Genomic DNA, 26,369 nt, shown 5'->3' with positions numbered 1-26,369 from the left:
CTGAAGGAAAACAAAACCCAAACCACCCTCATCAGGTATTTTCTAATTGCCACTGAAACGTGTACAAGGGAAAATTTAACAGGAATTTTTGCCTTTATGAAAACTTCTACTAGGAAAGACAAGCTGAGAATCTGAACACACAGAAAAGGCCCTCGTTTTCACTCTCTTTCTGACTTTTTTAACCAAAATCAAGTGTTAGATCCTACTCCCTCTGTCACACCAACCACTTTCAGCTAGGAAGAAACAACTTTGCTGGCGCAGCAGCAGCGTTTGGGATTGCAGCAGCTCACATCACGTTTTGGATTAAGTGTTGACAAGGGAGAAATGCCTCATGATAAATGTTGGGTGCCGGGAACCTTACATGTCCAAGTGCAATAGTGGGTATTTGCTGGTTATGTGACAAGTAAAAACCTGTGCAGCTGCGCAGAGTTGCATTAGCATAGGGTGTTCGGTTTATTGTAATAAGGGAAGGTTTCTGGCCAAGAAAGGGTTTTCTCTTGGTGCTCTGGAATGCATTTCATGCGTATCATGCTCCACAACCCCTCGGGTCTGCGTAGTTTCAAACCCCGCGGCCGATCTGAGTTAACTCTGGTGAAGTCTCTTGGTGCTGCCATGTGTCTGTTTGTGCTAACATCAAAAACGACTATTTTCAGTGAAGCAGAAATCCAGTTCAATATTGTGAGAGAGGTGGGAAAGGTTTCGCAAGCTCTCATGCCAAGGTTTCAACCTGGAACCAATTAGGAAGATCTTCAGCAAGGAGGAAGAATTAAAAAAAAAGACAGGACTCTCGAACTTGTTTAGAATCAAGTCTGAGTTTCGAGATCTCAGTTTTACTGTATCAAAGGCAGCCACGGCAATCTTATCAAGGAAATGCAGAAGATTTTAGATGGGGCACTGCAATAAACAACTGGCACAAAGCAGTTCTTAATTGTAAAACAGCCTGCAGCTCTACACTGGTATTAATACCTGCAACTTAAATAGGGCCTTTGATCTTCAAAGCACTTAAGTATCAACTGATTAATCCATCCAAACTACACTCTGAAGTAAATACTAGCAAAAAGATATCCCTTATTTAGCTACAGAGAAACTGTGACCCAGATTAAGTGAAATTTGGGTGAAATCATCAATGGCTGTAGAGTCAAAATTCTGATCAAGCCTGGGGTTCCCCTGGTGCTCACGTCTTCAGGCCACACCTTTACAAGACCACAGAAAATTTAATCAAGCACAGGCGTTGCAAGCTTTGATGACACATAGAAGATAACATCTGTAAACATTCGATTACTCAACACGGACAGGTAACCAAAACACTTTTTAGTCTCTGTACACTTGGCTACATAGAAATGTACCCGGATGTGCTGACAGTTCCTCTGCATAGATTAATTAACTGGTACAATTAGCTAATATGTGAACAGAGATACTAAAGCCACTGCACTTTCTCAGAAGATTGCACCCTTGACTCTTGATCAGTCCCATAATATTGACAGCAAAGGCCAGGGAAACAGTTCTGCACTGCAACTGCTCTGTGCCTACAGAATAGGAATATTCCCCCGGGCAGGAGAACCATGTCACCGTTTGATCCTTTTTTCTAGTTTTCTTAGCAGAAAGTTTCCATTGCTGTTGCTTCCCTACTACCCGCATTGTGCCACTGGAACCTCAACTGGAGATTGGAAAAATGCTCCTACCTGTGGCCTCACCAGTGTGTCAGCCTTCCTCCCCTCCCCAGAGCAATCCACCTCCAAACCGGCACAACACAGCTTCCCTGCTGTGTTAACGGGGGTCAAGTATGAGCCAAACGCAAGGCAAATTTTGCCTACGGGCTGACCTACAATTCACAAGTTACTACCATTTACAGCTTATTTGATTTGGGAGAGGTAAGGAACCTGTACATGATTTTATTTTACATCAAAGTTTCTTAGAAGTGAAAACTGGCGCTTTAAAAAACAAATGTAAGAAAACCCAAGGGACCCCATTAAAAGTTACTGGTGAGTGTTGTCATCTTGGCAAAGCATAATGCTGAAATGGAACCAGTGCTTGTGGAACCCAATTTTAGTGCTTTGCCCACTAAATCGTAAGGAGACAAATGGTACCTGCTGCGGTGTTCGTAGCTGCCTTTGCACCGGAACTTGTGGGCTGGGAAAACGGTGAAAATGCCTTCTTCGGAGCTGAAATACTGCCATTTAATTCCTGGGTTAGACTTCAGATTATCAGCAAGAACTGAAGGTCGGAGAGGAAAAATGAAAAACAAAGTAGAGTTACAAAGGGAGGTCAAACTTGGAGGCAGGTTTATTGTCTCATATGTGGCTGGAGAAGAATAACCTGGGTCCCAACATCAACTACAAGTAGCTCTATTTGAGGACTGATAGAGCTTCGCGTCTGATTTGCAAACAGTTAAAGGCCCTGGAAGCTTAACACTGGGCTTAACAGATTTTGTTTAATAAGTGATGACAATGCCTGAATCTCTGAAGTATAACTGGGGCCCAAGAAGCCAAGGCAGGAGCAAAGAAGGAAGAGATTAAGGCAATTATATACAGTATGTATACATACATACATTTACAACACATTGTCCACATAGTTTTCATAAAGAAAAAACCCTAATGTTAAAAAAAATGTGTTCTTTATACTGATGTAACTCCAAAATATTAAATAGGTTTGCTGCCTACAGCTCTGTAACCCAATCTGTTAATATTGCCCATGCTGACATCTGCTTAAAAATGTCTACATGAACATTTAGCGAACACAGTTTTACACACAAATGTGGGTCAAGAAAAACCTCACAGTATAGAAATAGTTGAAAAGGTTAAAAAAAAAAAAAGGGAGAATCTTTCTTTTTTGTTCGTCTTGCTCTCCTGTTTGCATAAGGGTAGATGGGCACAGCTCCCACTCCCGGGACTCAAGAATTTCCCCATGTTTCTCATTATCCCTGTGCCTTAATTACAAGGCTGTGGGGCCCTCACGTTAGGAGAAACAGCCACTTTTCAGGGAAAAAAGAGCGTCTTTCTTCAAAGGGTTCCGCAGTGGTCACGCTCTCCAAGCGCGACCTGGTGCGTGGTGGCTCCACGCTGCTCCCACCCGTCTCACCGTGAGCATCTCCACCACGTTCCCGCGTTCCAGATCAGAAAATTCAGAAAGAAAGACAGTAACAGTTCTCAGCATATCTCACAACTTTCCTCCAAGTCCCCTCTCTGGTAGGTAATTAGTAGTAACTCGTTGCATGGACAAAAAGCAAAGAATAAAAAGATAAACGGCAGGTTCCCAAGTCGCATGGTCAAGCAGGAACTGAACTCAGAAAACAGCCGCAGGGTACAGATCTCAAACTCTCCTGTAGTTTGTAGGCCACATTAATTCTCTTAAAAACACGCTTACTTTCCTATTAAAATAATCTTTAAGGAAGCGCTACTTAACACTAACAATAAAAATCTTTCAAAAGCTATAGCTTAGCAATATTAACAAAACTGAGCACATTTGTAAAAACAAAGAACGGGACCAAAACCTGCAACCAAATAACGCAGCTACCCCAGGGCCGAGACCGTCTGTACTAATAATTTATGAAGATATTTAATACACCAAGCTGAATCAGAGTGAACAGATACTGTGGAAATGTTGAGCACTCAGAGCCCAGGTGGGGACAAACGTGTTTGAATCACCCGAGCTTAAAATACATTAAAAAAACAACCAACCAACCAAATAAATATAAGTATGCAATTGTCATTTCTCCTCTTATGTTCGTTGACTATCAAACTGGCCAGCCCTGGCAGAGGGCAGCTCTGATTTACAGCACTTCACCTTGTGCTGAGCATCTACTTTTGGCATTTCCCTCAGGCCTGACACTGAAAATCGGCCAGTTTCATCTCCCCAATCTCCGCAATTATCTGATACACCAATATTTGGGTTGGAAATCACTGCAAGGCACATTTCGAACCTCAGCCAGACATTCTACAACAAAATACTCACATAGAGTATCGTTTAAGTTCAACATCCTCAACAGTTTAGCACTTTCTCAAGTTTCCCAAACTGGCTGCAGCCGCGATGGTCTCTCCGCACTCAGCTCAGCACAACCACCCTGTAAAAACCACTATCTTGGCGTTTTTTCCCCCACTTTTTGCCCCTTTTTTTATATTTGCACAGCGCCTAGAAGGCCCAGTGGAAGTCCTGGTTGCACCGTGCTGGACTCCAGACAAAGACGCAGCTTCGCACAATTGTGGCTTTGAAGAATTTGCTGCCTCAATAGACTGAGGAAAAAAAAAAACAAACAAGAGCAAGACACAAAACAGTTGACGATGGTTTTCCCAGTGCATTAATGACCAGAACTACACTCTGCTCGCACCACTCACTTTCTCATCCTCCAAAAAAACCACAAATCCAACCCCAAAGATGTCAAATCTTGTTTCTCTCTCTCCCCTGTGCACAGGTAAAACCAACCTGGTGATGCTCTTGGGAACAGGAATCTTTTTTTCTCAAGAATTTTTGCACTTTCAAAGAAACCACCCATAATCTTGCAATGCAAAGTTAACAAATATGTGAATATTCTTTGTTCCACTCAAGTTCCCCTTAAATTTCTCTCAAGTCCTTGTTTGGGTTTTAAAGCTGATATGATACTAGTTTAGCAGTGCCTTTTTGTACGAAGAGCAGGTTTCTTGGGTCACGGACAATGGTTTCTGCGTAGCAAGGACACCAAACAATGTGAAATTTTAACATTGCCAAATTTAGGCACCATGGAAAAGTTAGGTAAAAAAAGTTGTAATTAAAACCAAAATAAACATAAGCCACACAGAGTTCCTAGCTTTTCTAGCCAGGACTAGCAGAAATTCCTTTCCTCACCCCCCCTCAAGGCATCCGTGCTCTTTTCCTCTCTGGAATCTTGTCTGGGAAAACCCAGATTTATTTCCGAACTCATGGAGGGTTTGGCAGAGACGGGGCAGCTCGCGCGTGGGAGCACCTTGCACGGCCACGGCTGTGGGAATCCTGGACACTATTTGATAAACCTTTATTAAGCCACAAAGAAAAGCTTGGAAAAAATCCCTTTAAAAGCATCAAAACCTTGCAAGAAAAAAAAAAAATCATAATTATGTCAAAATTTAATTTTTTTTTAAACAACACTGTCTTCCAGCAGTGTATGAAAATCACCCCATCCATTTGGCTGTAATACAAAACACTTAGAAAAAGCTAATACAATTACACTTTGACATAAAGAAGGCCATTGGAGTCCAGGCACATCAGAACTACAGCTTCACGTGATTGCACCACCTCACAGGCAGGGAGACGACAATATCGAGCATTTAAATCCTTTTTTTTATGTCTAGACACCGTGATTTCATAGTTCTGGGAGTGAAGCATAGCAGCTGTTTTGCTTTGTAGAAAGAGGCTCTATTTCTCACAGTTAAGATCTTGTTGTGGGTTACAGAGCTTGAAAAAAGCAAATGTGATTTCAAATCAGACACGTGAGCACTCAGTTAAAGCCCAGATGAAATAACTTGTCCAGTTCAATTTCACCAACAGCATTAAAATAAAGAAGCTCAAAATTAAAAGTATTTCCTTTTTAATCATTGCTATATTAAAGACAAACTTCTCATTCCCACCAGGCCGTGATTTGTATTTATTTTCCGTGTTTAAAAGTTTGTTTTCCCCACAAAACCATTGGTTTCATACCTCAGTGTCACTCCTCACAGCCTCGGTGCCTCTCCATGCTCTTCCTCCTTTGCCCAAAGCTCTGCTCGTGTTTTCCTTCAACTAATATGTTACCTCAACAACACCCTCCCCAAACACTACCCATTTTATCCTAACGCTTTAGAGTTTTTTTGAAACTTTTTTCTTTTTCCTATGACCACAGCAGATAAGCCATGGCTGAAAAATACATACTTTTTCTCTTTAAGCGCAATTTTATTTTCCATCCACTACAGCTGTGAGAACACCCTGCGGATATTTCTTTGATTGTTGGTCCCAGCAATTTTTTAGCCAAACCTCGCTTACCCCAAACTTCCCACATCCCCGGTCACTCGCCTGGACTTTATTCTCACCTGCTCCTTCCAGCAGAGCAGCCTCTGGACAGGTTACACAATCAGAACACCCCGACAAAAACATACCATAAGGCAAGCTGTCTGTCTAGCTTATAGCTAAAGGCCAAACTCATCAAAATTCCAGCCTTGGCAGCAGCAATGTGTGCAGGGCATCGCACTGGTACTCACTTTCTAGGCATCCGTATGCTTGGCCAAGACCTGCGTTTCCTATTTTAACTCAAAAGCAATTTACTTTTCATTTTCTGGTCAGGTTCAATTATTTTTTTTTTAAGTATAAGACGGTCCCCATCCCCCTGTTCTAACATAAATTACAAAGTTCTTTCCGTTACTGAGTACATGTAAAGATTTTGCTTTTCTAAAATGAGCATCGCCACTAAATACAGACCCAGCCTCAGTATCACGGTGCTTGGAGGAAGCTGAGAATCCAAGTCTTACAAAAGCAGAAATTTTAGTGGAATCCCTTAATTCCAGACACAGATTGGGGACACAAACAGCCACCTGGGAGCCACCCATGAGCTGGCATTGCCATGTCACCCCGAAACCTCCATCCCCTCCGCTTCCAGTGACCCCAAATTCTGCTGCACACAGAAAAAGTTCGAAAGTAGTAACATGAGAGCGTTTGAAACGATCGTTCTCTCTAAGTGTAAGTATCTCAGGAGGCAAAAAGGACTTTTAGAAAGAATGCCCTATGTGATAGAGTTTATAAAACTTCAAAGGGAATGCGATATGATGACACTTAGCACTTCTAGATACCACTTTACATCTTCAAAGCACAGTCAAATCATTAACTAATTAATCTTCAAAGAACAGCAAAAACAGTCAGTGGGAGAAAAAAAGGAACTACTGAACATAATTGCTCATTATAAAAGAGCTTCTTACGGTCCTCTTTAGCATTACATTTATTGAGCCGCAGACCTCACAGTGCTCATCCCGTCAAAAAAAAACCAAAGTTGAATTTTCTGTGCAAAACGCACAATGCAGCTCTTCTCTCACAAGTACCCCCATTAAAAATCATCCTCATGAAGATACTTCGGTGTTCCTCAGAAACAACAGCCGAAAGTGAGCATGTTTATCTTACAAAGAAAGCCATCCTCTGACCCTCCAGACCTGCAAATCTGATCCAGGATTTTCTGAGTCCAACTGCATTCTGGCTCACGCGTTTTCTCCAGAAATAAAAGGCTCTGCGGCTCGAACCCAATTAAAATTCCGCCGATGGCACGAGCCAGGATGGAGCCCAGCTCGCTCCTTGGGAGCTCTTTCGACTCTGAAGGGCAAAGTAGTAAAAAAACCTTTCATTTTAGGGAATGAGCCCAGCTTCCTTGATTAAAAGGATTCGAAGCGGAGCTATTAACCCATCTGCTCAAATATCTCCCAACTACTTTAACTTAGCCGAACTAGCAGTTTAAAGCACGGCAATGTAAGGAACATGACCAGAGCACTCCACATGTTAAATAATCAACACCTCACATCAGGCAGAGACAAAACTTATTGACCAATTTGGTACCATCTCTGCAGATTTTGCTGGTGAGGAGCTCTCTGCTCAAGCTGCCTGACTTGAAACAGGTATTTCAGCACTTTGAAGGATGAAAAGAAGAAAGATTTAGTGGTTCCTTGTTTATTAAAAAAGAAAAAAAAAAAAAACGAGGAATCTTGATAACATAATGCACTGGCTCTGGGTAAGATTTGGCGTCTAATAAATAAAGGGCTGTTCATACCAGCAAGGACAGATCTCTTAATCTAACTAACTGAAGTCTGTGATTACGTCTGAAGAATAAAGCTTCTTGCCTTATCTATTTCGTCATAATGGCTAAAAGTAATCCAAAAGGAAAACTCAAACAAAACCTTTTCAAGATGTTAAAAAAAGGTCATCTGGTATTGAGGAAAACAAAAAAACCAAAACAGCAAATCATTATTTTTCAAGGGTTGAGATAAGAGAAGTACATCTATTTCTTCTTCCTCCCTTCCCCAAGATTAATGTTTATATTCTCTTTATATTATAAAAATCCATAAAATATTGGAAAAAAATTACAAGCATTGTTTATTTTTGAAAGTTTCAGGAGCAAATTCCATCCCAGTCCAACACCTACAACTAATCACTCCAACCCCACTTTCTTACACCGCACCGGTCAAGATGAACATTTAAAGAATTGAGATGGAGGCCGGACGTAGTTGAGCTTAAATTTATGCTTTGCTGAGAGCTTTTTATAGGCTGTATTATTTAAACTGCAAAATTTATGCGGGAAAAGAGAGAAACTCACGGGAATTTTGTTTTGCATCAAGAATGAATTGATCGAGCCCTTTTTGAAGACAACCTGGGTGATGGGCAGGCCAGGCTGGATTTGGAACTGTGGCTGAACTAGAGAAGAAGCTTCTGGGCTGGAGGAGCAGAGGGATTTCAAACCCTTTCCCAGGGAGGCCGATGCTCTGCAGGTCCTTCCATCACGTTGCATCCAGTGGGAAAGGCGGTGCGAGGTGATTTTTGGGGAGCCGTGGCTTCCCGCCCTGCCTTTGAGTCTAAACGAGTAAGGCAGGAGAGGAAAAACCCCACCAAAATACTCAGATGTATCTACAACTCTCAGGTTTTTAGGGCAGAAAAATAATTCAGGCTGAGGTAAGAGTCTGAATCTGAAATGCAATAGATCTTCTTCACGAGCTCTATGTGAGGACACTTACAAAAGAAGTAAGAAAAATATGAGATTAGATACACTTTCTTCTTGCTTGATCTTTATCCCCTTGCAAAGGTGGTTTTAATTTAGAGTGATGAATACACACACATAAGATTTATTCAAAACCAGCTCTTTCGCAAAGTGCTCTGTCCTATGTGTATCTCCTAAGGTGAGCAGCTTCACAGAACTAGGTCACTGCAGAAATAAGAAAAAAAAATAAGAGTTTCGAGAGACAGATGACAAGTAAGTACTTTAAAAAGCTATTTGTAACCCTACGGCCATTTGGAGAGCTGTAAAGCTGCAGGGGCACTGCCAGCACTCTGTCCTGACCAAAACTGCCACTCTGTTTATACCCCAGCCGGTCTCATGCCAACTATTGTCTTAGACCACAAATTCCTTTGGGCAGGGGCCACTTTTTTGGCCCAACAGGTCATGCCCACGACTACATAAGCAACTGCTCCAGATACCACCAACACAATTCCCTCCATCCGCAAAACAAACACCAACCTCCTGCCCCCGAGCCTCCCCACAGCCAGTTTATTCCAAACTCCAAATATTTCCGCAGCGATATGCGGATGTTGCTTTGGACGTGGGCGATGCCCAGCTCCCCGCCAGCATTCTTGCGGCACCAGCCCTTCCCGAAGCCCCAGCCGTGTCCTGTCCCGTGGCCGGGCTGCTGGAGCTCACGCGGTTCAGATGTTCTCAGCTGAGGACCAGGGAAGGGGAGGTGGGAACTGTCATCTCACAGACTTTCAAACACCTTCGCGTAAGGAGCTCAGGATAGAATCACAGAATCATTTCAGTCGGAAGAGACCCTCAGGATCATCGAGTCCAACCATAACCCAACTCCAGCACTGAACCGTGTCCCTAAGAACCTCGTCTAAACGCCTTTCAAACCCCTCCAGGGATGGTGACTCCAGCACTGCCCTGGGCAGCCTGTTCCAATGCCCCACAGCCCTTTGGGGAAGAATTTTTTCCTAATATCCAATCTGAACCTCCCCTGGCGCAACTTGAGGCCATTTCCTCTTGTCCTATCACTTGCTACTTGGACTAAGGCTGTTACTTGCAGCTCCCCTACAGAAAACTCAAATTCTCATTTCGCAAGGTATGTGCTCATTATCAGCTTTTGTTTCTTAAATAAACCCGTTTCCACCTCATTTTTCTGCATCAATCCAGTCCTTCCACTCTATTATTTCTCTCTCCCAGGCGTTTTCTCCCTAATAACAAACCTCCCCCCAAGGCTGTGTTTCTGAGAGCTGCGGACAGGAAAGCTGGAGGAGCGTCTGCTGTCAATAAATGCTGAAGCAGCTCCCTGTTCTCACAATCACTCCAATTCCCTCTTCTCCTCTGCTGCCCTTTCCTGCCAGTGCCCGTGTTTGAAGATGCTCCTTTCATCAGGCAGCTTTCAAGCCGGAGGGAAGAGGAGACACTCGAGTCTCACTGGCGAGCCAGGGCAGCAAGAGGCTCAAACACGCGCTCGCTTTGTATCTGCGAGAATTTAAACCAGAAATTTAAAAAATGTTTAAGGGAAACTACAGCTTGTGTGTTTTCCACTACTTAAGAAGAAGGAATATTTCTTTAGTACTGTTTTATACATCCATCTTTTGCAGTAGGATGTTTTTTTTACTCAAATAAAAAACATTAAGTGATTCATTCAATGCTTTGCTTTCGTAACAGTGCCTGACAACTTGCTTTCAAAAATTATTTTGATTAATCAACAACCGCGTGTGATTTTAAATACAAGTTGAATACAAGTAAGTTGTTTGCTTGTTGTTTTTGTTTGCTTGTTTTAATAAAGAGATAGCTTATGAGTAAAACAAAGCCCAGAAAAATCAGAATAAGCGAACAAAGACTATCTTGAGGATGGAAAACGACACAAATTACAGTGATGAGATGCACGTCAGGAAATCAGCTGGTCTGGGCAGCACCTGCGTTCAAGATGTCGTACCAGAGATGCGATAGAAAGGAACCTACAGAGACCGTTCCTTTTGCTTTTTATTTTGTCTTTTTAGATTTCATTAAGACAGCAATTAACCAGAAACAGTGCAAAGCTTTAAGAAGGGACACAGTAAGAAAGGCTAGACAAAAATTTGAGGTTCTTTCATCTTATTTGTTGCAAGATCTGCAAATGCTCGGTGCGTGGTGAAGGTGGAATAGGGGGTCTGCTCCCTATTCAGGCAAGTATTTTATTCCAAAAGGCATGAGAATTAAAATAAAACCCCACATTCTCTCAAGTCTGCACCATTTGTCAAAAAAAACCCAATCAAACAAACAAAAAAAACCCAAAAACCCACCAAACCAAAACCACCCACCGAAATCCAAAATTTACGCTAAATGAAATTCACAGCCAAAATCTATACTGTTCTCTAATGTAGAGCACTAAGGCATCCAAAAAAGTTGAAAAGGTGGAACAGTTGGACAAAACTATGACTAAAACCCCTGAAATCCATGTATTAATTCAAGTTGACCAGGATGCAAAAAAACAAAACCTTGCTGCACTGGAGGATCAAAAGCTGAATTTTTGAGGGCTAAGTCCTCTGTATTTTGGTTCCGAGCATATTTCCAGCTCTTTAAGTGTGTCAAGCAAGCGCACTGGCTGTCAAGATGGAAATGCCCTGACGAGGCAAAGAAAGGAAATATTTTAGGATGTCCTTCTACTTTGTAGTTTTTGCCTATCGCTGCAAACACAGCCTCACGTTAGCTGAACTCAGCTAAGAAGATCAGAGAAACTTCTTTGCGCGGCCCCTTCAGCGGCTGACACGACTGATGGCAAAGCAGACAGGCCGAGGAAGGAAAAAAAAAAAAAAGAAATATAAAGTGCATAAACCACAACAAAATTATCCATGGTAGGCTGAAATAAAATCTTCATGACATTTTTATAAAGTACTTAGACTGAGGGCATTACTTTGGGTATCATCTTTCAATCATGAAATCTCAAATTAAGAACAGTGTGACAGTTTCAAGGAGAAATAAAAGCGTGTTGCTATGGCAATCAACGGTGATTCTCTATGCCAAGGAAATGTTAAAGTCTGACGGAAAAAAAAACCAAACCTACAACAGAGGAAAAAGACCGAAACTATACTACTTACCAGAATTTAAGTCGCGTCCAGGATTGAAGGCTCTGCTATTGACAGTGGTAGACAGCCTATCACAGCTAATAGTCCTAGAAACGTTGGTGTTAAAATTTCCATCAAATCTGAAATGACAACAACAGAATTAGCAATCTAACATCATCTATTAAATCTACACGGCATTTGGAAATGCATCTTTTCGAAGGTTCAACGGAAAAGAATTATTTTGGAAACTCATTATACATATTTGAAGGGTCTGGGCAACATTGTGACACCCAAAACTAGGGAGGATAAGCTTTATGTCTATGAAAAAGATCTAACAGAGCAATTGTAAACCTGTTTTCTGTACCAAAACTTGAGGATTTACACTCCAAACAGTGGAAGGAACTTGACAGTCTGAAGTTACGTTGCATTTTGGTTAGGTTAAATAATTCAATTACATTCATAGCTCTAATGCGAAAAAAATATTCTAGTGCATAGTTCTAATGACTATATAATGAAACCAATGCATTAACGAAATTTAAATAAAAATGGTTTTAAAGGGCTACAAATAACTTGAAACACTTCTGAAGCTTTCAAGGACTTAAATGCGGTTTTGTATCACGTAGGTCAGTTTTTGTTAATGTTTTTGTGACTTCAAACATTCTGATGACATTTGACTTATAGCGTGATTATTCTAGTACTTAAAAAAAAAAAAAACAACCTGTTTACTTCCTACCGAAGAAATGACAAGAAACTGCAAGCGAGGTCTGGGTGAAAAGCCTTAACCAGCCTTTCTGGCACCAAAACTGATCGGAAACGAGCCTTGGAGAGAAACTGGGCACGGAAGGGGTTTGTTCGACACCGTCAAGGCTAAACCAGCAAATTACACAAAACAAGATACATCAAAAGATACTGAGCAACTTCATATTAACGGCGCGTCAATCACCGGCTTATATCTATACATCACTCAGTGCCATTCGAATGCTTTCCATTTACCTCCATGCACACTTATATTATATATTCTTACTTTAGTTTCTTCCTGTCAACTGCATTTAATGGCTTAAACTGATGTTACATTTTTTCATACACATAGCATATATTTGTGTACCATTACGTATCGCACAGCGGAAGCCTGAAATATCGCATGCAACAGTGGTATGAAAAACGAGCACCGTTCTTCTGGTTGAGGATTTTAATTGAGAAATTGAAATCCAGCAAAGTGCGACTACTTCAAATGTGGGGCCCAGTAAGAATGGGACGAGACCGGTTTTCTGGTTGTGTCTTTACAGTGCGTTTGCTGTAAGGGCTGGGGTTTGCAGACACAAACAGACAATAAAACAATGTGGTTCCAAATCATCCCCTTAAAACAACAATTAGCAGAAACAAAACCCGCAGACACATGGAACTGGTTACCACCAGGAAATTTCAAGTTCTGACTACAGGAAGCAAGGCTTCTTAAGCAAACCAAAACTCTCCTAATCCAATCTATTTTCTTTCAGCCCAATTCAAAATAATTTCATCCTATGGGGAGCTGCAGCTACCCCGAGTCAGCCAGATGCAGGATTTAGCGCAGAACCATTTTGGCTGGAAAAGACCCTTAAAATCATCGAGTCCAACCATAATTTGCCGAGAGCCTCCATCTCTCGGGTTATGGGATCTTCACGGGCGGGACGCAGGAAAATCTTGATGACTTGGAAGTGAAAACTAACTAAGAAAAAGAAAAATATTTGTTAATAGGCTCAGGATTACCACCTCCGTAGGTGACTGGATCCACCTTCGGAAATTTTAGTGTTACAAAACCAGATAAATGCTCCTGGGAGGAGTTTAGGTGTCATTTCCTGAGAACTTACTATTAAACTCTTTAATGATTTTCCGAATCGCAAGGAAGTAAAATAGTCTTTTATACAAATGCAGAACAAAACCTTAGACACTGACTTCTTTGGTCTTAACATCAGACTAAATGTTATGATTCCTGCAGAGTCACAAGAAGTCTCATTTTACAGATCTGGAGCTCAGACTAGAGGCTCCATTTGAAGAAACTCTAATCAAACTAATTTTTTGCATAAGCAAAAAGTGATCATTATTGACTACTAAATATCTTCAATGCCACACAGAAATATCAATGAAAACAATGCCTCCTTAAACTGGCGTGCTTTAAAATTAGTTTCATCTATATCCATAAAGAGTACATGCATCTTTAACTGTGTTATTCTTAAAGATGAGACTACCAGGGACCAGAGTTACTAAGGCACCAGCATTTTTTGATCCCTTCTCAAGCCTAGACTTGAGGAAGAAAAAAAAGGAGTCATGTATATATGGAAACAATTAACTGCCCTCCATACGCTTTAAAATTACATAGAATAAATGCAGTTTAAACATAGCTCTATCAATTTTGGTCATTGTTTTTAATATAGATCTATAAATACTGGGGGAAAAATACATTTTTAGGTTGTATTTTTATAGCGGATTTGCAAATGCACCTGGATAGTGCAAGTTTTTGCATCCAGGAGTCCCAGAGCAGTCTGTACACAAATCCTCTCTCTTACCTCTTTTCAAATATTTTACATACCTCAGTTTTTTGACACAGTCGGGTGACCGTAAGTAAACACACACGTGTAACTCCACTCGCTCTCCTCCGTCCCCACCTAACTCATGTCATTGTGAATTTGGTCATCACCAAAGAAATATCTTTAATTGTGGCAGCTGCTCAACACATCCAAACCCCTCAGCGATGAGCGAAATGAAAACAACAGTGGGAACAAGAACAGGCAACACAACTCCTTGCTCTACACAAAGTTCTGGGCTTCCTCACTGGATGCAGATGCTGGTGCTTTGGCATTTTATCCAGAACAGCATCATCACCAGTGCTCCGTCGGCGCTGGTGGTTTGGTTCAAGACTCGGCTTGGGGCAAAGAGCTTTTGACGATCTTCTGCATCATCCACGCTCTTCATGGCAAGGAAGAGAGAGAAAAAAACGGACGGACAGGCAGCCAGAAAGGCCTCTTGTCCTCTTGTTCAGAGCCCAACTCACCAGGCTGGAAGACAAAGCGGAGATGCTACGGCAGACACCAAAAGCAGCCAAGCCGTGGCCACGTGGAGCTCCGCGCGGGCTCAGCCGCTCTGCCGGGAGCTGCTGCTTGAAATCACTGGCAACTTGCTCTGAAAACTCCCCAAAGGCGTCTCCACCAAGGAAAAGACTCGACGCTCCGCAGGAACGCAGATCTCGGATCAAGGCTGTGGCTCTTCCTATCCCCATTAAAATGTAACCGCTTCAAAAAATTAAAGTTCCTACCAAGCAAGCAAAAATGCTGTTGATTTTTTTGTTGGCTAAAGAATCTTAAGACTAAGATTGATTCATAAAGGTTGGATTTCACAAAAACTGTGTTTATCTTTGGGCAAAACCAGATGGAGACGAGCTAGCAGCTGCAAATTAAGCACCTCCACGCTAAAGAAATATTTCCGAGAAATAAAGAACAAACTCTTAGGGAAAGACGATGACTTTTCAGGATGTTAGCTAATTGTCCCAGTGCTCCCATCAAAATCTATTAGTGATGGCAACAGGATACCTTGTTATCAACTGACGTTATTCATGTCTCAGAACACGGGCAGTCAATGCTGGGGTTTAATTCAAAAGCATCTGGAATATTCCTCTCGATTTTATTTTATGCCGAAAGCCACCGCTCACACTTACCCAAAGTGACACGTGCACCCTGACACGCAGTTCTCACACTGCCCAAACTACTTGCTTTAAATTACCCGGCGGAAAGGTTTTACGTATCTTGAATCGAAGTGTTGAGTGTATTGCTACGTCACTTCTTCATACACACAAAGCTGCCAAATTATTTTAGGTCTCTCGGTCATGACAGATATTAAGAGGGGGTTTCAGGCAGAACACAAGGCCCAATTCGGCATGCCTTCCAGAAAGGCAAAAATCAAGTGATTATTCTCACCCAGCACGGGTGCTCCTGCGGCCCCACGCTGATCGCCACGGGGATCAGTGTTTCTGCCATAAACGCCCCACTCACATCGCTCTGTTTACTGGAGCATGTCAAAGCACTTTAAACGCAAAAATCAACAAAGCACCTCAGCTTCTCTCAGCAAGCAAGCATTATGTTACCCATCAGGCAAATGAAGACATGGGTGCCTAAATAATTTGCAGTAGAGCTGGGAAAGGAAAGAAAAAAAATTCCTGCAGCCCAGCCAGTCCTCCTTCTCTTGCTACAGCACACAAGTAGCAAAAAGAGAACATAGTTAATGGGAAAAGGATATAAATACAACGTGCAGAAGAAGAATTGTCTTAAACCCCATAAATTAAAGCCTGGGATATGTGGGATACCTACTGCAGATCTCTCTTCAGGTGCAGTTTGCCTTAAAACTGACTTTTTACACCTTGCAATAGATAGTATTTTTAAAGCGTGACTGGTTCCATGATATAAGGACCTTGAGACGAGACCAGCTCCCATCGCAAACGAACATGCTCAAAAAAACCACCACCAGAAACTGGGCAAAGGCAGCACTGTGGCGAATTTCCATCACAACATTTGTGATCATTCTAATTACAGTGGAAAATTTTCCATGTGCTTCTTTTGGGTGCCTCTAAGTCATTTCAATTCCGAATGCACTACTAAGCTATTTGCCAATATTCAACAATAAAAGCCTCAACACTGCCATGTGGCATTTACGTTAAATGCTTATATTCTTGGCTATAACTGCTGGGTTTACTTTTACTACGATGTATTTATACCTTGCACATTTCCCACACAAGTTTCAAACTGTACAAATCTTCCCATCACTTGCTTTGGAAGAAGTTAAAAAAATCAAACCCATTAATAAGTTGAGATTTGCAGACAAGCGCTGATCACCACCCTTTCTCTGCAGAAAGTGGACTTAATTGTTCCCACTGTCTCCCACTTCTGCCAGCAGCACGACTACGAACAAGGGGGACGACAGCGACGATGTCTGACCGAGGTCTCCCTGGAGATTCGGCCCAAAATGCTGTAGGTGGTCACACCAACACTTGGGAAGTCCAAAATAACAATAAAAACCAGCAAAACTTGGCTTAGACGTAATTAGTTTTTGTTCTTACTTAAACAAGAGCTAAAGACATTGGCTGAAATTCAGTTTCAAGACAGGCCCCCTCACCTCATCGCCCTTTCCCTGCCTCTCTCCAAAAAAGCTTTTCCTTCTGGATCCACTTTAATGAACAAGCGATCGAAGCCGCATCCCGAGGGAGCAAACAGAGCCGCGACTCCCACTTTGATCTCCTCCCCATGGAGAAACGCGCTCCCTGCCTTGCTTGCAAGATGTTCACTTGATTGACGTCGGCTCTGATGTGCAAACCGCTTTGAACTTCAGACATTAAATTCCCATCGGGCCGCGCTCATTTTTATTCTCCTTCAACAGGATTTACAAGCAGGAGATCAGCAAGTGTAGAAGATAAAATAAATTTGCAGGAGCTTTGAATCTTACATCAAAACAGCGCTCAAGTGAGTTCCAATTGGATTTTGTTCGGCCTGAATTTACAGTGTAAATCAACCTCTTTTGTACAGTTTCAGTTTAGGGGAAAACGAGGGAGCTGCAGATAAAAATGACACTTGAGCAGCTACCAAGGGGTTCTCATGGTTTTTAGACTCATTTTTCCCCTCCCTTTCTGTCCATACAAATTTAAAGCTGATTTTAGTATGCAAATGGAATTACATAAATTCATTGAAAATTCATCATTTCCTTTGAAATTCACATCTAGGCATGTTTTCTTGATTGTGAGGCAAGATTTTCACTCATACGTTACATACTTAAATAAATACTTAAATATACGGTTCCCACTGCATCTAAACAGACTGCTGGAAAACAATGATTTTATGAATAAATTCAACAGGAAAAGCAACTGATGATTCAGTTCACCAGTTTCTTCTGGGAAGTTATCCCAGTTATTTCAACTACTGCTTGAAAAAGTCAAAGCAGACTCGCTCTCAGGTGTAAAGATGTAAAAACTGGAAGGTGGGCTGCAACCCAGCAATGTAAACTATTCCAAACCCCACCTTTTCACGAGGAACTCGGCCGCATTCATGAAGTAAAACGTTCAAGAGAGCAATTTCCTAAATACCTGCTACGGTTTATGGACACGACAAGGTCACGCCAAGATGAGCACTATGCATGCCCTCTACATTTTCCAGAAACCCACGTGCGTTACGGTTGCCTGATTCTCTGCAAGAATAGCAAATATACATCTTAAATTTCCTTTCGTTTGGCCCACCCACCCCTCCTGTGCAAGCGCAGCTCTGCAGATACTGCGGCAACTGAAGGAACTGGATGGGATTCCCATTATCTCCCACTTAACTGCTCCGGAGAGGGAAGATAAACACCGAAAGAGCTGCGATAAAACCGAACCGCGTTAGCAAATATTTAACCATCTGTTTAAAAAAGAAAAAAACAGACCACTTCTGAAGGTGGTATCACAGTCAGGGAGTAAATGATTTTCAAAAATAGGTTTGTAAACTCACTTAGTCAAATAGCGCCTGTTAATGTTTGTAACGCAACACTGCCAAGTAGTATGTTTTACCAACAAATATTTCTCCATTCCATCTCCTTTCACAAATTTCGATAAACGCATTCCCTAAGCTCTTATCAGCATAGTAAATAAAGAAGAAAAATACATTTCCAGCCACATTGAAAGAGATATTCCAGCAGTAGGAGCAGGAGCACTAATGAAGGCAGCTGCATGTTTCCTCATTAATGCATCTGAAGAAGCAGCTACCGCCTCTTTTGTGGTGATCTTACTGCAGATCTGCACGGGTTTCTATGTCCAGAAAACCACTGGAGTGCACTCCATGGCACCAGCTCTGAGAGGTACATTTTCCACTGCGCCTTCACTTGGACTTGTCGTGTGAACGTAACTTTAACCTACCTGGCAAAACTGGAACTACACAAACCTACTTTCCTACAAGAGCCAGCCAGCCTCAATCACAGCTTCTCCCAAAAAAAGGCACCTTGAACACTCAAGCATTACATGTATCACCAGACATACCCTTTCTTTTTGCGTGGAAAGAGTGTGATTTTCTTTCATCTGCAAATATTCACTATAAAACACCTAATTGATCTGCACGTTGCCATCCAGTCCGACACTATCTTTAGGGAGAAAGCTTTTTCAGTTGTCCTTCCCGAGTCAGATCACGCAGGCCTGCAAAGTTACAGCCCCACGCAAACCTAATGCTTCCAAACCCGTTTCCCGAAACTCGTTTCTTAAGTCCCTATTTAGACACTTTTCACAAGGGACACGTATCCCTGAAGTTCCCAGTGAAGGTGCAGGGAAGCTGCAGGTGCTCAGTACCTCTGCTAAATAAACACCGTTTATTCTTTCCCCTTCCCTCTTGCCGACACTCTCCTATAGCCCCATCCGCGCCCCACGCACATCAGGCCACTTCAGTTCCAAGAACTCCTAACGACCTACCCAGGGCTTTCTCGGGAACAAAGCATCTCGGGCATGACGAACAGGAGACACCGTCTTGTACGCAAAGGTATTTATCCTCTTAAGAAGGAAGATGCTTTTAATTAAAACATTGTCTTGTAAATAGCCGCCCAATTCAATCGTGACAGGGAATGACTGCATGAAATCTGTTTCTCAGGTTTTTTTCAGCAGCTTTTTAGTGAGGAAACACAACGACTTTTTGAGCAGGGGTTTCTTCAAGGATGAGAAGGTGCATAACACTTGACATCCATTTTCCTTATCTCCCATCAGTTCACTCATCTGTTTGGCTCAGAGCCCACAGTTCTTTATCCATATTAACTGTGTCTGGTTGGAGCGATGCCCTTGGCAGCTGCTCTGGGAAAGCAGCAGGGCCCTGGGTCCGACCCCATGGACACAAATATCACCCAGATCCATCTACACAAGCACATGCTTAAACACTCTGCTAAACCAGATGAGCTAAGAGTATGATTAAATGTTGAATTAAGGCCCATGGAAAAATCCCTGGCCAAAACCACTCAATAGCCACTAACTGCACTGCTTCATCGAGCTGGTTTTGCATGTTCCGATTTATTTATTTTCACCGCTTTCCAAACCAAGGTAGTTCCACTGCACAAACCTGCCTCGGTGGGGAGAACAAACACATGATTGCTGGTACTTACCCCAGTTAGGCTGGCGTGTGTTGGGTACAATATCGCAACTGAAAGCACGGTCAGGCTGTTCATTTTAATGCGGAATTAGTCACTATGGACTGGAATCACAGTCACGTGGAAACTTACTCATTTGGGCTCTTCACTGTAAAGCCAACACCACACAATGGCAATAAAATAAATACTGTTTTCCTTGTCATATCTCGCCACTCAACTAAACGAGCAATTTAAATGCCAAGTTCATTTTATATCCCAGTTGGTGCTTTGTCAGTCCTATTTTGTGTTGTTTATAGTCACCAGGTGTGGTATTCTCACCGTTTATGTTGACCAACACGGCAAACTGTCTTCTAAGCAAATGCTTAGATTTTCACCATAAATACAAGCAAATACAAGGCCCCACATGGATCATTTTGTGAATGCTAACAACAATATAAACTAAACAAAGATACCAAGCCATCAAAAACCCCTCAGAATAAATCCTCTCTCTCCACAACAGTTCATTACTTCTACTTTACATGGATGGTGCAAACACCTTCCCACATAATTTTTCCAAAACAAACCCGCTGCATTCCGAAAGCAGCATCACTAAGCTAGACAGGGGGGTAAAGGCTGATGGAGGAATTGCCTGACAACATGAAGTACCCCAGATTTACAAACGCCATCGTGCGTTTAGAGGCTGAACACCGCACGATAAACAACCTTAAATATTGCGGGACATGCCTTTAAATCTACCTTAAAATTACAGCCTGAAGATACTGCGCTTCTGACACTGTGCTTGCGCCAAATGTTTACTCAAGGAAAGAGGCCACATGATGAAATACCTCCCTACACCAAGAAAAAGAACGCACAGAGTTAAGCAGTTGTAACACAAATATTTCACAACCCTCCCAGAAGAAAAACCATAGCCCTAAGGACACATGCATTTTCAGTTACAATTTAAAGCAAAGTTATTTCCTGAAAACAGCAAATAGCACAGCCAAATCTGTGTCTTTTTCAATGTGATCTCTTCTACAGCAGCAGCTACTAAATGCTCTAAAGCAAACTATTCTAATTACTGTTGCTCTAACTCCAGGACACTTGTGCCCAACACTAAGACACGTCTTTTAAACGCCAAGGATAAGCTGTCACCAGCAAAACCACACCTAATTTAACTCCTCACGGGTGCAGACTTCTTCGTAGCCAGACCAAGTTAGTCCAAAATTAAAGGTGGAAGCAAGTAAATCAATAGCCTTCAAAATACGATCAAAATATCCGGGTGGGAGATATTTGTGTCTGTGTTTTACAAATAAGTTCTAAATCCATGTTCAAACACACATACATACAAGTCCCCAAACCCTGACCATTAAGGTAGGTGTCTTAACTTCTAGTATTTCCCGTCCAAAATCTCGGTTTATGTATCTCTTTGGACAAAAAAAAAGCGCTATCAGTGATTTCAGTTCCGCCTGCTGGCAAAGCCACTCACCCTGCACGCTGCTTTCCCCCCTTCAACCAGGCCGAGAGGTGCCCAACGGGGATCCTGACAAGCGTCTCATCTTTTAATTTCAACAGAAAGCTTCTGCTTAGAAAGAAGGCTACCCTATTTTTGAGATTTCTATTAAAAACCAATCTCTTTTTCTGGAGAAGTGGGGAGATGAGGACAAGCTGTTGTGGTAGCTGACAACTTTGAGCAGAAGTACTTAGACAACGGGACAATTAACAAAGCACAGCACCAATAACAACTCTGAAGTTAAGTTTCACAAGAGAAACGTGTTTTTACATTGTTTCTCTGCATGACTTGCAGCCAGTTTCCTACAGACAGCAGTGGGTGTATTTCAGAAGGTCTGATAAGTCGCCGTTCTCCAACCACGTACATTCGACTGCGTCTCGCTGAAGTGCCGTCCAGAAGATCCCGCAGACTGATAGACTGGTCTGGGAACCACTTTAGCAGATTTAATATTATCAAGCCAAGTAACTTAATAAGGAGAATCATATTGTAGAGCCTGAATGAGGAGCTCTGCAAATAGAATATTCGCCTCTCTGCTTTGCCAGCTGTGACCTCCGGTTTGTTTTTTCAAAGCATTTACAGTGAAGGATCCTTATGCAAGTCCACCATGGGCAAAGACATTTCTAAAGGACTTCCGAGCTAGAGAATTTTGGAGGACAAAGTGAAAGGAAATTCATGAAAGTTTCCAGGCTAAGAGCAGACCTCTCTTTTTTTTTAATGAGAAATTACGCAATACTGACAAGGGGATTATAAATCTCATTCCTCCTTCTCTTCACCCCTTGCTCGGAAGGTGTTACTGGTTCCTGCACGGAGAGATCAGAGGGCAGAAAGATTTGCATCCTCAACTGATTCCGGACCTTTCTGCTAACGCTGCCGACAGTCTGGCCGTTGAGCACCAGATGCACCAGCTTTTTACGCTGGAACTGCACCCAGAGCACTAAATCTACCTCCCAGCAAGGGACCCTGTTCTTTGGGGCCACCTGAGCCTTAACCCCAGCCAGAGTTCTTACTTTGATGTCAATCCAGACAAACACAAAAGAAGCAAGTGGCCTTTTTCTCCACCCCCAGATTCATACCGCGTATTTGAATGCAGGGAACGTTTTAAATCCTTACATAAACAAAGGTTGATGCCGTACTTCAGAAGAGATGAAAGCACGCTGGCATTAAGGGAAGGGCTGTCTTACCGAGCTAGATCGCAGAAACTGCTTTTCATATTTATTACCCAAGTTACCTTCCTCTCTCTAAAATGGTTTTAAATCAGGCTGAGATATAAACAATGAAAATCTACTCTGTAATCAAGCTCTGCATAAACTGAAAGTTACTCTTGTTCTCTTCTAGCACATATGGAGGTAAATGTTTAAAATGTTGAGCATTTAAAAGAAAATATTATACTTCTGTTGGAAAAATCAGACCACCCATCACACCTCCCTACAATTAGGAAACCCAAAGAAGTTTCTTCAAATACGCAGCAAAATAAAACATGATTAAAGACAACCAACTGCCTGGATTTAGACCATTTGAAACTCCTTTATTTTAAATCAAACCAAATTGAAAACGAACAAATTTAATTTCCAAGCAATGTCCTCAATTTCAGCAGTATGTCAACCTGATTAAACTGTAATGCAATTTTTAGCATGTGATGTACTGGCCAACTCGTGATGTTGGTTACTGCACTTCAAAGGAAAATAATAAGTCCCATGACCAGCTTCAGAAGAGTTATTCAGGGTGAGCAGTGTCTTGATGCAAAAATGGTATCTTGGGTATAGACAGACTCATTTTGTTAAGAAGACTATTCCATGCAATTAGGAGCTGAACAAACTATTTTCCTTTTTGTTTCATTTTACAATCCATCACAGCTGAGTCTCAGTTCTTGTTTAGAGCTCCTCATTAAATGTGTGCACAGCAGAAATGCAAAAGAATATGAGGACAAGATAACGAAGCACCTTTGGAGTATGGTCTTCCCCCTTTTTCAGAGTTACCAAGAAAACACAAGGTATTTGGCAAAGAAATCACCTTGTTCCTTCACATCTTAAATGACAGCACAAGTAATTTCAGAATTTAATACTCACTCCATCATAGACGGTGGAATAGTACAGCAGTCCTGGATCGCAGTCAAGGGCGATGTGAGATGAGCCGTGTACGATGCTTCCACCACTTGCTTGTTACGATTCACAACATCCAAGTAACGGTTAAATTTCTCACGAATTTTTTTTGCCAACTGAAAAAAAAAGGTAAAAAATAAGTCAGTTTCTCTGTATTATCCTGTTCTTTATTAACCAACTCAAATTGTAAGTCAAAACTGTGTATGTTAAAGGTAATAGTTGTCTGCTTTGCTCATTGTACTCCTAGTTTGGTGGCTTAAGCCCTGTGAAGTCAAGTAATTAATACAATTGGCCACAGAAAGCAGTCTATACAAAAAAGATGAAATACGTTTGCCATCTAGCAATGGGTACTTGAACAGAGAGTTTTGCACGTATGACAAGTGAAATTTTCATTTCATCGAGTTTCCCTTTCATCAAGAACTGAGACCTGGACGTGACTCTACCTGCGCTGCCGGCTCCCCACTGAATCCCCACACCCCCAGTATGATGCTTTTGCAAGGCCTGACGAGGACACGATGGAGACTAAAATAAACAGACCACAAGTCAGTTTTAAGAAGTTTTATCAATGCACACTTCAGGAAAGCCCAAATAACAGTATTTCAGAAGACCTCACCGACAGAGAAATCTCTGGCTGCTCCAGGAGCCAAGAGCCAGCAGCACATCCGCCAGTGCACCGAGTCTGTTTAGGGAAAAAAAAATCAGGATCCAGGAAACCCCAAATCCCCGGATATTTCTCTGTTCACGAACAGCCTCCTCAGCCAGGTGGATCTGAGCGGAAATACTTCACAGCTCCTTTCATGTAGTTCCCCTCAGTGAGATTTGGGCCAAATAAGCCATCCTAGTACTTGGTTTTTTTCTTTGTATTTCCTGGGGGCAGCGCAGGCTCTCAGCTCAGCATCTTCCCAGGGATTTTCTTCATCGATCTAGTGGCTCACTGTGGCCAGTCATCAGCCACAACAGTTTTAATCACAAACTTGAACAACAACATGAAAAATCTGTAATTGGCATCATAAGAGTAAGAAAATAATGACAATTGCCTGCACAGGTGAAATTCTTCTGCAAGCCTTTTGTTGTCAGAGGTCCCTCCAAAGAAGGCAGGACAAGGTTTAGAAGTTACACTATTTCTTCTAAGAGCAGATGATTGTATTTCTCTCCTTTCACAAAGTGAAAACTAACAGACTGTCATCCCTCCCCAGCAATTCTCAGGCCTTTAAAAAAAAAAAAAAAAAAAGTAAGTCTAATTTTAGAAACAGAAAATTGGGTACTTCAGCCCTTCTCTTTAAATGTTTCTTAAAAATAAAAATTAAAAAAAATCAAAGACTCTTTGCAATATTGGGTACTTGGCAGGTTCCAGCCGGTGTGACACAGCACGGGCCGAGCGAAGCTGCTGTTCTGTCGGGTAAGAGCTCGTTTGTGTCGAGTTCATTAGGCACTTCACAACGAGCCTCGCTAATGACTTTGCAGGGGAAAATTAAAAGTGAAAATATTGTGGCTGTTATTTGAGCAAACGTGACAGTAAACACAGTTACTAGGAAGCATTGGGTTTTAGAAGAAACATTTATTGAGACTTTTGCCCCGGTCTTTCATTCCAAGTGAGAAATTAATGAAACGGATCAGGCACATACAAAATTTACTCCGGCACACTCGGAATCCTTTTCACACCACCATATTGACTACATTTAATCATCCGCCAGACGCATCAGAAGTGAATCATCTCTAAGCAATATATTGCAGTATTGGATACTCAGAAATAGTTCATTTTGCATCTCTGCACTTTTATCAGAGCTGAATTTAGCTCGTTAATTCATAACACTCATCTCTGCTGCTCCCTGTGCGCTCAAACTCTACGGGGATGATTTAATGCTGCCGCTACATTTGTGTGCTGAGAAACGCAGCCGGTTGCTCCACATCCCCTGGACTGACAAATGTCTTTCCTAACTATTATTAACAGGACATTTCACCATGATTTACTTTGTTATGCGAATAACGAGGCTCACACTGATAACAGCAATGCTTTTGCCTCCATTGTTCCCAGCAAATGCTGCAGCCCAACACCAGGTCTCCTAGGAGCACAGGTTTTAATACGACCTTGCTCAAATGACCTGCAGAATTATACCTAATTAGTTTTGTAGAATGATTTATTGCCAAGGCACCAGAAGACTACTAATGGTCCTCCATGTTAGGCATCCAACACTAGTAAATTGCTCCCAGTTGTTGGATAATAAGCTGCTGGGTAGTTCTTTTTCTATTTTCTGGTAAACTTTCTTTTTTTTTTTTTTACAACTGTAATGCTCAAATGTGTCCCTGAGAAGTGCATTCTTCTGGAGGGTTTCCAATATACACAAGCCAAATTTCCTAAACTCAAGCATTTAAGTTTCATGGTTACCCAGTTCCTCTCTCAGTTTGGGCAAATGAAATACCTGTACTTGAGCACCACGTAAACGAGATACTCAAACCTACACACTTCCTTCTTGCTTTCCATACCTGAAGTCACAAAAAGGGGAGAGAGCTTAATTTTGCTGAAAAAAAGGACCATGCAACCATCATTAGCAGTAACAAAATGAACACGGAGCATCAGAGCAGAAGGACTCTCGTTGGGAATTGCTGCTTTTCTCTGGTAAACGAATGCTGTACGAGACGAGGTTTTGGGGTTGATGAGTTTTCACCTTCCAGGTTGAACAATAAAATCAGCCCACAGCCTTTGAATTTTACCCTGCCGTGTGGAGTCTGGAGATCCGACACAGCTGCTCTTCAGGAGATCCCATAGCTCAGAACCTGACAAAAAGCAAATGTTCAGTACCTGAACTGCGTCTCCCATCTAAAAACCTCTGAACGGCTCAAAGTCATTACATTACTTTTATTAAATGGGATCCAACTTGTCAATCAGGGCAGAGACACAAAGGACCTGGTGCCTCCCAGAGCTACACAGACATTATTCC

At 42.0% G+C, this 26,369-nt stretch overlaps 1 protein-coding gene across 1 annotated transcript in view; it reads right to left on the bottom strand.

Annotated features, from left to right (window-relative positions):
- Positions 1 to 26,369, bottom strand: part of CACHD1 (cache domain containing 1) — a 104,232-nt gene that overhangs the window by 35,579 nt on the left and 42,284 nt on the right. Inside the window, exons 3-5 of the mRNA XM_065655746.1 lie at positions 23,398 to 23,546; positions 11,770 to 11,876; positions 2,088 to 2,214 (exon numbers count right to left, since the gene is read on the bottom strand). Coding sequence (XP_065511818.1) covers positions 2,088 to 2,214; positions 11,770 to 11,876; positions 23,398 to 23,546 — 383 coding nt within the window. The remainder of the gene's footprint in view (positions 1 to 2,087; positions 2,215 to 11,769; positions 11,877 to 23,397; positions 23,547 to 26,369) is intronic.

The sequence above is a fragment of the Caloenas nicobarica genome, chromosome Z, assembly GCF_036013445.1.
Source record: "Caloenas nicobarica isolate bCalNic1 chromosome Z, bCalNic1.hap1, whole genome shotgun sequence".
Classification (NCBI taxonomy): domain Eukaryota; kingdom Metazoa; phylum Chordata; class Aves; order Columbiformes; family Columbidae; genus Caloenas; species Caloenas nicobarica.
Note: the sequence above shows the minus strand (reverse complement) of the source record. Positions and strands in the feature narration are given on the sequence as shown.